Source organism: Python bivittatus, unplaced genomic scaffold (assembly GCF_059951505.1).
Source record: "Python bivittatus isolate LINGU-HERP-01145 unplaced genomic scaffold, Pbiv_v1 ctg000330_np1212, whole genome shotgun sequence".
Taxonomy (NCBI): Eukaryota; Metazoa; Chordata; class Lepidosauria; order Squamata; family Pythonidae; genus Python; species Python bivittatus.
Genome location: NW_028277058.1, coordinates 27,107,387 through 27,119,490, shown reverse-complemented (window position 1 = coordinate 27,119,490; position 12,104 = coordinate 27,107,387). Strand labels below are relative to the sequence as shown.

At 37.7% G+C, this 12,104-nt stretch overlaps 1 protein-coding gene across 2 annotated transcripts in view; it reads left to right on the top strand.

Moving 5' to 3' along the window:
• Nucleotides 1–238: 238 nt before the first annotated feature.
• RASSF9 (Ras association domain family member 9) overlaps nucleotides 239–12,104 on the top strand; it is a 28,803-nt gene continuing 16,937 nt past the window's right edge. The window contains exon 1 of one of the 2 annotated variants that reach the window (XM_007440086.4): nucleotides 239–642. In XM_007440086.4, the coding sequence (XP_007440148.1) occupies nucleotides 596–642 (47 nt within the window). In that variant the 5' untranslated portion in view covers nucleotides 239–595. Of the gene's footprint in view, nucleotides 643–1,002; nucleotides 1,109–12,104 lie in introns of those variants that run through there. The other variant, XM_088141860.1, reaches the window with a different exon arrangement.

Below are 12,104 nucleotides of genomic sequence, written 5' to 3'. Positions count from 1 at the left end.
TTTCTGATGGAGAGTTCTGTAAAGCTCAAAAGTTTGCTAGTCAATTTGGATTTTCGGTAAGCTCATCTGGACAAGAGGAACGCTACCTGAGCTGTGAGCACAGTGTCAGCTCTTGGCTCAGAATGGGGTAAGCGGTAGGGTCTGTCCTCTGGTTAAGCCTGCCCTGACCTTGCTGTTCATTCCCAGGGAAGTTCTCTCCTGCCCACTCCAAGTCCTGGGTCTTCGCCGAGCTTTGCGTGTTTCATTAGTGAAGTCAGAAAGAACGTCTAATTAAAGTCCCCCCACCCACTTCTTCCTTCGCCCTCCCTTTGTTCTTGCTTTCATTCCCTTCTCCTGTCCTAAATGCCTCCTTCCAGCTTGCAACTGGGCAGGGCTCCAAAAGAGCAGCAGCAACAACAAGAGGCAGGAGTTCAAAGTTAGCAACGGGTTGCACAACTTCTACGCTGGGTGACTATTAACAAGCTGGAACGACAGCGGCGGCGGCGGCAGCAGCAGCAGCAGCAGCAGCAGGCGCATAAGGAGACGGCTGTGCTACTCCCCCCAAGCCTAGGTCCCGACTTTGTTTGATGTTCTTTTGCTGCCTTTGGGGCTTAGCATGGCTCCCTTTGGAAGGAATCTCTTGAAGACCCGCCACAAAAACAGGTAAGGTGAGAAACTGAAGCTCAGTTCTGGGTCTGAGCGCGCGGGGTTTTTTTCCACTCGTCGGAGGACCTGCTAGCCTCTTTCTCAGCAAAGTGTCAGTCAGCCGGTCCCCAGTTTTATCTCCGCGTACGCCAAAGGTTAACAGGAGTTTTTGGAAACAGATGCCTCTAAACTGATTGTGATGGGAGGGGGCATATGTCTTTTGTTGCCCACCTTACTTCTTCTCCGCCATTGCCTAGTGAAAGTGAGTCTCTCGCACCGGAGTTTTCAAAACTTTCCAAAGTTTCTCTCCTCCTACCGCTGGCCTTTTCGGCGGGGTGGGGGGCGAACGAGCAGGGAATAAAATCGGGCTGTGTACGTAACAACACATGCCCCTTATTAACCTAGCCTGCGAACCGAGCATATGAAGAGATGACTATTTCTAAAATGTCAGCGTGGATGAATGGATGATTACAGAATATCCCAGGTAGGAACGAAGGTTCACAACAAAAGTTAAGGCTCTGTTACCTTAAAATGCGGGAAGGGGGAGGAGGGGGAAAGACTCTTGGCCCTGCTGCAAACGGCGAAGACCCGTCCCATTAAGATAAAAAACCCGGAGTTGACTGGCAGACGGTCTGTTGCTGGCCTTACCGTGTGTCCCACCTAAACCTTTTCCCAAGTTTGTCCGAGTGCTCCCGGGAGGAGGAATCACGTTCCAACAAGCAGTGACTTTAAGATGTCTAGGCTGCATGGCAGTGGGATAATATATGGGAAGGAGGGACGGGATGAGACACTAGGTGTATCTCTCATCTGTCTTCCTATATTTCAGGGGGGTTTTGTCTGCCCCCCACCCCCCATCCCCATCATGCTTGCTTCTACATGTCTTTTCCCAGTACTGTAAAGATAAAATATTGCATGCTCCGGAATTGTGTAATTATTTTTAACTGCTGGTGTGGCTTTACATCTTGAAGTGTATGTTCCCTTGGAAGGAATATGATCCTGTAGAGTTGCTTTAAGAGTGATTTGGCAATGGGGATAGAAGAGGTTAATGTGGGGATCTTTCTGTTACCTTAGTTCATCTCCTTGTGGTTTCTGTGATCCTAGAGTTTTGCTTCTGTTTTAATTCAGTTGAAATGTAGGGTTCTCCACAGTGAAAGGTTTCCTATTTTTCCTAGTTAATGTATTATGATCATTCCCATTACATGTGTGTGCTTTGACTTCTCTTCAGCATTGTGCTGGCATTCATAAATGGTCAGACCCAAAATCTGAAGCTGAGGCCCAAATAAAATACAATATAACATAACTTTACTATATAGGTATATTCCAGTGACACTTAGAGCTGTAGACCAAGCAATATTTTGAGCTATATTTTTTCTGCTTTATTTTGAAGGTTATGTTGGAAATAATAATTGCTTTGGGTAACAATTATGTATAAATGTATACAAGCATGAATCCACATAACTGTTCAGCACGCTGGGAGTTCCTTCTGAGTAAACCTGTACAAACAGCAGGGTACAAAGACTTATTCTTGGCTAAAGTTCTTTTGGGTTATTTGAAATGTGAGTGGGAATTGCTCCCCATGTTTTCCTGGAAAGAGGGTTATTATTAAACCCCCAAAAATCTGTCCTGCATTTAACTGATTCTTGTTGGCCACTTTTACTCCTGTAAGCCAGCAAGCTCCAGCACAGTAACAAAGGGCAATAAGTAGACAAAAACATCCTTCGGTGAGCTACTATACTGGAACAAATCTGGCAATTGCATAGAATTTGCTCCTACTAGAAATCTCTGTCTGGTCATTCAAGATCTGCCAAGAGAGATGGAAAATTGATATTTTAAAGCTGGAATGGTGATGAGGTAGAGGAATCATTATCTTGCTTTTGCTACCAACATAACTTAATTTGGCTATGAGTAGGATTTGCCTATCAGAATTGGAATTGGAATGTACAGCATCACCCTGAAATAGAGCTTTTGGGCTTTCTGATGTTAGTTCTGATGCTTACACACAAGTGATGCCTGGCCTATGGTATATCTGTAGCATTACAGACACTTTTCGGTAACCAAGAGAACTGTATGAGCCGTGTTGCTAAGAGTGGGGAGCTCAGTACAGTTTCATGATTCCAGAGCAGCATTTGTAAAACTGTCTCAAAAATACATTTGAAATAATATAGCAAACTTAAAAAAATGTGTCTAGCAGAATTGCATTTGTCAGGTCATTATCCATGCTTCTTGTTTACAAATCATCCTACTGCAACAGGCTGGTGTACAGATTCCTTTTTTCCAGATGCCTTCAGTGAAGTCAAAGCATTTACACATTCAAACAGATTTCAGTACATACCGTGGTATTTACTCTTCAGCACAAATCTGGATTATACCAACATAAGCAGAAGTCTCCTAGATCAGTTTAGAGAGTTGTCTTCATCCATTTTTGGGGTTTCAGCACTGAATAGCCAAGGGCTTCTGGGCAACATACAAAGACAGCATCCTTTCCTTGTCATGTAGTGAAAAGTGGGATATTTTGGATGATCATGGATGTTAAATTTAATTATCAAGGATTATATAAACAGTTGTGATATTAAAAATTGATTCTCAGTTCCAGCCCTATCTTCATGGCATACTCAATTACAAAATCACTGTTATCTTTGGGTGGTGTGCTTTAGAATTTGCACTATAGTAGTATGGCTGGACTGTTTCATTTTGGCAGTTCTTTTATCTTAATATCCACCACCTGAGGACACCTGAGGAATGAGGACTGACTACTGATTCAGCTAACTGTTTTAAAAAATAAATTTTGAGTGATTATAGCAGTGGCTGCCAGTCTAGTGCTAAAACAATTGTGATTTTTCACATTTGGAGTATACAATTCATGGGATACCTTAGCATTCTTCAGATAGTTTGTGAAGATGTGAAAGCAAGATCGGATATGTTTTTGGAAAGCAACATTATCACTTACTGGAAAACAACCTGTCATGGTAGTTTTCCATTGCATCAAACAGACTGATATTATAGTTTTAGCAGTTCACTTTCTCCAGAAGCATGTGTCATAGTCATCATGATTGATCCATCATGTCTTTGTAAAAATGTCCCTTACCCTGAATGTGATGGTTATTATCTGGCTCTCTCTTTGGGACATGCTATAATCTGGAGTTATTCATAGATTATATTCTTCTTTTTCCTGGACTAATCCATTAAAAACATTGGATTTTTAAGAAGAGACTTGAGCTTGAAAATTAGACTTGTATGACTCTCAGTGCTACAACAGTAAGGCTTGTTTCAGATAAGGGAAGCAAATCACGTAGGAGGTGCATTGGAATGCAAGACAATCAGCTACAGTTAGTTGTGTTTGTTTTCAACAGCACATGAGGGAAAAGAGATAAATTGAAAACAAACATGACATATCTGACTTGTCTTAGCATGAACTACCACATCACTCCCTCTATTAGCATGTTCAGCCACTGAATTCTGACATATATGTAGTAATAGGAGGCCAGGAAGAAACAAATGGTAAGTGTGAACATGTCAGGAAAACCCATGATGTTCAGAAATAAAACAACCTCTCTGTTCCTGCCGAAACCTAAAGGAACGGCCCTTCTGATGCAGCCAAATGAAACATTGCATGCTTGATAGCCATCGAGTACTGAATGCCTGTGGTGGAAAAGAATAAAAAAAGTGCTGAAGTGGGTGGGACCCAGAATGAAACAGGATCTCAGAATGGAGCACGACTGACTGGCTAGAACTGTGAAGAGTTTTTGTCCGCTGACAAAAACTGAGCCTGCTTCTTGTTTGTTCATATGCAAGCCTAAATATCAGAGCTGGGCTGAGAAGTACCAGGTAAAATCATCTCAGAGAAGAGAGAGAATTTCGCTCTCTTCTCCTACATGGTGTATTTAATATAAAGATGGGACTCAAAAGAAATGAGCAAATTTTGTAAATGTTTTCTCACTAGTTAGATCCTATAAAGTATGACTTATTTCTGAGGATCAGACTGCTAGGTGGTAAACATTCCTAGTAATATCTGGAGGTGAACTAATTTAACCTTCAGGAAGATATTTTGATTTATGGCTAGGGGAAAAAAAAACATATCTCCCTCTTTAATTATCTATTATTTGAAGAAGGTAGGCAATGATTTCATTCCAGCAGAGAAAATTATATGACAAGTGGACTTGTGGATAAGCTTACATAATCCAGAGAAGGAGCAAGAATTATCTTAATAGTAGCAAATAAAATACTTAGCCATGCATAAATCACTTGAACTGTGAAACGACATTTATTTTCTTATACCTACAGTACCAAAAAAAAGGCCCTAAATGAAAATATTTAACTCTGCATGTAGAGAGCCTGTAGGAAAAAACAGGACATGAAAATGTTTCCAGATTTTACAGGTTCTGTAGTAAGAAATAAACATTTAATAATGAAAACTAAAAATATGGCTGATCACAAATAGGACTGGCTCACTTGGAAATTTTAAGTGAGGAAGCAGTATATACGTCTTCTGTAGAGAGGCATGAATGTTTCTGTTAGACATGTAGGATAAGTCAATTATAATTTTTTTCCTTGCAAAATGCCATACTCTGTGAAATTGGAGATCACTGCAGCACAACCAGCTCTAGGCAGAATTCACTAGGGGTCTGTCTGTCCATAAAACAAATTCATCTGTGAAAAACGCCACCAAAAAGAGTGTATTTCCATAAAAGAGCTAATAATAATGTGTTACTGTGGGAATACTTACAGAACAAATATCAATAGAGTATTGTTGTTGTTGTGAACTCTTCAGAAATTATGTGTTGTGGAAATGACACAGATCAAGAATGTTTCATTTTAAAAAGTTATGTGTTAGACCTGTGAACAGTTAAAATAGATTTTTTAAAATGATAAACTGTCAGGAACACCATGTTGTGAATGCAACCAATAAAACAAGACAGATTTTACTGATTTACACAACTTTTGTTCTTAATTTCATCAACGGAGAGTCCTATATGAATGTCCTTTTACAAACTATATGTAAAAGAAATCAGGAAAAGCTAGTCCCATGCTTCTTTCCTTCACATATGCCCATCTGGCTATTATTAGCAGCACAATACATATTAGATTGTAGAAATCAGTGCAGACGCCTCAAACTGTCACTTTTCAACAATGACCTGGAACAAATATTGCTTGTATAATGGCCAAAATTTGAATTCAATTCTTGACTAGAAGGACACAGATGAATTTCTTATAAGTTTCCATCTCCTTCCATGAAATAATCAGAAACTTTTGTCCAGTAACTATAATTAATGGGAATTGCAAGAATTTGTATGTGCTTTTTATTAAATGGATTGAAATTTAGTGCAGCTACTGAATAACACAGCACTATGGTAAGTGGTATCACATCATAACATGAACAGGGTTTTCTTCATCTAACTGACCATTTCATTTAAAAATTATGATTAATATGAAATCCAGATCCAGTTTTGGGTGCACATCTAAATAAATTAGATTGTGGTATAGCGGGAACTAAAAGGAAAGGGGAAATCTTCCCCAAATGTTTGGATCCTTCTGTTAACTCCTTAACTCCTATTCATAACTTCAGTATTCCATTGGATAATGGGGGATGGGGATGAAAAACTCACTGTAGTGTAAAAAACCCATTGTAGTATATCAGAAAAAGGAAATCTTATACAGTAATGAACTGTTAAGTGGAATGCAAATTAGGCCTTCAGTTTAGGTCCATGTAACCATCTCTGTTGGCTTTTATCTGTGTTGATAAAAGAACTATGATGTGTCAAAACAAAAGCTAAATATATATAACAATAACAATCATATAAATTTGAATTTGAATCGACAATAGCTTAGAGTAATCATTTCTTAATTTTTTCATTTAATTTCATCTAATAAAGTTTAAAACAGAATCTACCACCAAAAAATTAAGAAAATGATTACTCTAAGCTATTGTCGATTCAAATTCAAATTTATATGATTGTTATTAGACATCTTCAGGTTCTTATCAAAAGAAGATATTGGGAAAACTGGTAAATGCATTCTGTAGCTATTCCCTGTAGATGCAGTCTGTCTGAGTTGCTTGAGAAGATCAATAAGGAAGCTTTGGCTGAATGCGGTATAGATCTTCCGTATTAAATTGAATGCAGTTATGGCCTTAACATATATAAACCTTCCCTCTTGACAAGAGGAGATGAGGGCTGAGGTCAGAGTTCATTACTCCGGTTTTCTTCTGTATGGTCTTTTAGTGAACACATTGAGGTCTGTTGCTTAACTTTCATTAGCATCTGAGTGGACTGTAAGCCATGAGATATTTCATTCTGAATTTAAAGTATTAGTATGTAAGGAGCTACAAAAAGTTAAGATGACTATCTATGCATTGGAGCATAATATAAGGTTGGAAATTGCATATAGTTGGATTGCATGTCCTTTGTTAAAACTAACTGCAAATTATCTCAACTGAGAACTGAAAACTTTCTAGATAGTATGCCAAAGAATGACAAACTCAGCTTGAGTGGGTAATCTGTATAATAAAAATAGTCTAAACTCCTACATTACATAGCGAGAAGATACATGATTCTGCTGTTTCTCCATACTACTGGCTGAATGTTGAAAAACTGAATCAGTAGCACAGCAAATTTCCACATGGATCTGCCCTAGTTTTTAAACTAGGATCACAGGTTAAAAGGCAGCAGCTCATTTAGGCATTAAGCAGCTAAATACATTCAGAAGATTATTATTTACTCACAAAGCCATGATCATAGAGGACAAAAGTTCCATGAAAACATAAGAATAATAAATACTTTAAGTATTTTTACAGACATTATCTTAAGTATCATAATATGCAAACATTGTAATTATAAATGTTCTGTAAACATCAGTTCTCACAGCTTCCTTATGAATTAGAGAGGCAACTATCAATTAATCTCAGGTTACATTTTAAGGCTTTTTCATTAAGATAGGACACCAAGGGTGGAATTCTGTATTCATTGGCCATAAATTACTTCAGCAGGATTTATGAAAATGCCTAAGAAATGGGAGAAGCCAAAGTGACTTTGTTCAGCAACAGAGTTATGTACCAGTGGACAGCCATAGAAATGGAAATTATAAATAAGGAAACAAACAAGTCAGATAGTGAATTATATTCAGCTAGGATTCAAATTTAGCTTCAGGGCTTCCTGGTTCACAGAGTTTGGTTGCTAGATAAACTATCTTAAATGCAGATTGAATTTTCATTCTAAGAGTCTAATTGTGGTGTCAGAATAAATATTTGAGACATTAGTCTTCATTCTTCATTCTTGAAAAAAAATTAACTAAATCTAATTGAATGTTTCATTGATGATAACTGATGTGATGCAGAGATACATCATGGGGAGGGGATATGTGAAGAGTTGTTTTTTTTAATGAAACAGCTATTTACTGCACTTGATAAACTGACTTGTACTGAAGCTTGCAGAGGTTACCATATATTTTGCAGATAAGTTGCATTACAACCAGTTGTTTACGGCAAGCAATTTCCAACTCATATATTATAAAGGTCAAATACAGGAAGACAGACAAGCATTCTGTGAATATAGTTTGTTCCAGAAAAAGTTGCATTAATTCAAAGAGAACCTCAGTAGATAATGCAGAGATGCAAACAAATTGACCACTTTTATACCTTGATAACTTTCATTTTGTTAACTCTTATGACTTTGTTCCTATGACCGCATAGCAAAGAAACAGGACCTTTCTACACACACTTGGGCCTTTAGTGGTTACAAGGTATGATCAATATATTGTCCACATGTTGAAACGCATGTCTGTAACTCTGCTTTTGAGGTTTCCTGGTAATGCAGCACTTTGGCTAGAATCACATACTGGAGAGCAGAGGGAAGAGAAAGAAACTGCTCCTGTGTTCACTGTATGTATCTCATGTTGTAGTGTAAGCAGGTTAGAGCAATTATCATGACACACAGATCAGCAAACAGAAGAGATTAGATAAGAAACAGACAGCATTGGCTGGCTCCTGGTAACATGGTGTAGCATCCAACACACACACACACACACACACACACACAATCCAAGGGACAGGAGCTGGGTAATCCAGGGTCAGAAGAGATGATTCTTGGCTGAAGGAGACATTGATCCAATTCTCTTCCCAACCAAAACTGGTTAGAGGGGCTGCATAGGGGTTTACTTTGTATTCACTTAGGAACCTTAGGTTTTCTCTTGCAGTTGAACATCCCAGTATTTCTCAGTCTTCTAGCTTTGAATTTTCATATCTTTGAGATCTCAGGGCTTGATAGGGTCTTCCTGGAGGTACTAAGACAGCTTTGGCATTGTTGCCTTAGATAGATTTAGGTTAAAGGTTTTGGAGGACTCTTCCAGAGTGTTATGATTAGGATCATAGTATATGACTATACTAATTGAAGTTTAAAGTTGGTAAACTTAGTAAATTACATTTTCCTTTCAAGAACAGTACAGAGACATCTTTGTTATCTGTGATTTTGCAAGTATACCTGTATAACCTACAATTTTGTGAACAATTCATAATTAAAGTTTTCATATATTCATTGTAATAGCAGTCAATGCTATTAGCTTTTTATTATTTCTACAACTTATTTCTACAATTTATAGACTGCCCAACTCCAAGTGGTTTACAATTTTAAAAAAAAAATGAAACACACAAACAATAAAATAATAGGTAGACCAAAACCACACATAATAAGCAAAGGACCCATCTGACACGAGCTCAACCACCACCCTGTCCCAAAGCCTGGGAGTGTAGCCAGGCCTTTAATAGCTTCCTGAACATCATCAGGGTGGAAGCCATCCAGATCTCTTTGTGTTACGTTCTGTTGCTTTCAACTATTTTTCTTACTTGTATACAGCCCAGAAGCTATATGATTGGGGTGGTCTATAAATAAATCACAAAGAGCACTAAAGAATAGGGTTTTTTATCAAGTTTATTAAGTGCATAACTATAAGCCATTATATGAGGTTTACATAAAGCAAGATGTAAAACACTCAAATTAAACAGAATATTTGCCATGTTAAATGAGGGAATCCCCGTTATAATTGATCAGTGTGTGACTGAATGTCAGATATTAGGAGATCTAGACAACATGACAAAAGGCTGTATATAAATTTAATTAACAAATTCATCAATACATTATCCGATAGCAAAAATATAATTTTCTCTGCATAAGCCAACTATATTGAGGAACTTTTTCCACCCAGATGAATATAAGGACTAAGGGAGTATTCAGGAAGATCTTCAATTTGGGATTTTGTATGTGTGTAGACACCTTTGCACTAATGGAATTTGATGGCATCATTGATATGTTAATGTCATTCATAGATTTTGGAATTTAGAGCTGTGCTTCATCTCTTGGATAGCTGTCTTTGTTCCAAAGATCCCTTCCAGTTATGTCAACCCTATTCAGTCATCCCTTGATAGCTCAAGTGAAATTAATTCAGATTTGTTTACCACAAATCAGACCAGAGTTAAATGTTGCTCTACTGGGATTTTTGCCTGCTTAATTAGATACAAACTATCTAGCAATCCTTTAAGTGCCTGTGAGCACTAAGAAGTCATTTTTCCCATAGCTGTAGAGAAGATAAGTGGCATATATATTAAAAAGTGCCTGGCTGCTGTCTGATTCACATTTACTTGCACTGTCAAATATCTCTTGTATACTTTAAAATTCATTTGCAGGCTTCAGAGCTGTATATAAGAAAGAAGTTGTCATCCTTGGACATTTTCCCACAATTCAACATGGTAGTTTTTCTTTTTTTAAAGAGAGAATTCATGTGGCATTCCAATGAAGAGATATAACTCCAAAAATAATTTTACTGTTAATTATTATTTATCTTTATGTTTCTTGATGGCAAGCCACACCTCTTTTTCTCCTATGCTTATGATAATTATACATTAGGAATTTCCTACATGGATGGAAAATAGTTTCCTGGTCAACCTTTTTTTAAAATATAATCACTATAAGACTGTTGGAAGGAAATACAATTCCTCTTTGAAATCAGCACTGAAATGTTAAAAATGGATCTTTCAACTCAGTGGGACTTAATTCCAAGTAAACCTGAACAGAATACAGTAGCTCCTCTGGGGTTACCCTGATGAAAAAGCTGAAAGTAGACCAGAAGTTAGTTGCAGAAAAACAAGAAAGAATGTAAGAGTAGGGGGCAACTGAGTCAAAGTACTAAGGTGCCTTAAGGTATGAAAAATGTTGTCCATGAAGAAATTTATACTATAATGCCTTGAATAATTGAGTTTCCAGTGATCTGGCAAGATTTTGGAGACAGTCTCCATCTTAGCAGCTCCCAGTCTGGTAGCCTTAAAATAATAACTGGTTAGGCCTAATTGCCAAGTGCTGCAATAGTTCAACAGATGTAAAATAGCCATCCCCTGATGTTTAATGATTCACTGGGTGTGAAAAGTTGCACATGATTGCAGGTAATGATTTCAGCCATTTAGGACCCAATCTAAAAACCTGTAATGCAGGTAAGTCTTTGTTACATTTGTTAGAAAGCATAGGTCAATGAATATCCAAACATTTTAAGGAGACTTGTCCAAAAAAAAAAACCCTTCATAAGAGGGTTTTTTGTGGGAGTAGGACAGTTCCTGATGTTTTTCACTAATCAGTAAATCAATAAAAAAGGAAAGATGCCTCTGGCTCCACATTGCCTTTGATTGGTAGCACTAGGAGCTGCATATCAGGAGGTATTTGCTTTCACCACAGTCTTTTTTCTTGAGATTTCGAAGAAGTCAACATTTCCTATGTTTCTAGCTGCTGGATTTTTCTTAGACCTCCTTCTGCTTCTCTCTTCTATGATTATGCTGATAGGCTGGGTTTTATTTCATTACTTGTTTTCAATGTATATGTTAATCACCTCTTCCACACAAAGTTTGTGTCATGTCTAACAATTATTTTTGTGATTAGAATCTGAAACTGCAACTGCATTCGGTTGAATCAAGTGTTTCTGGTGGTTAGGAATTCATGTTTTGCTCCTGTTAAGAGAATTAAAACCAAAGAGCAACCATATTAAGTACTTAAGAAGATCTAAAACCATTCTGCTAAGTAAGTATGTAGCATAACATAATGAAATAAAAATTTTAAGAGGTAGGTGTAGGAGCTCTGGCGGTAAGAGCTGATTCTTTATGCTTTATTACAGCATAAACTAAATCTATTTCATGAGATGCATGGAATATTATCCTAAGAGAACAACAAATACAGGTAGTCCTCAACTTACGACCACAACTGGGACTGGAACTTCTGTTGCTAAGTGATGTGGCTGTTAGGTGAGTTGCACCCGAATTTGCAGCCTTTTTTGCTGTGGTTGTTAAGTGAATCATGCTTCCCACATTGACTTTGCTTGTCAGAAGCTCCCTGGGAAGATAGCAAATGGCTATCACGTGACCCCAGGGCACTACAACCATTGTAAATACATGCCGGTTGCCAAGTGCCCAAATTTTGATCATAGGGCCACAGGGACACTGCGATAGTCATAAG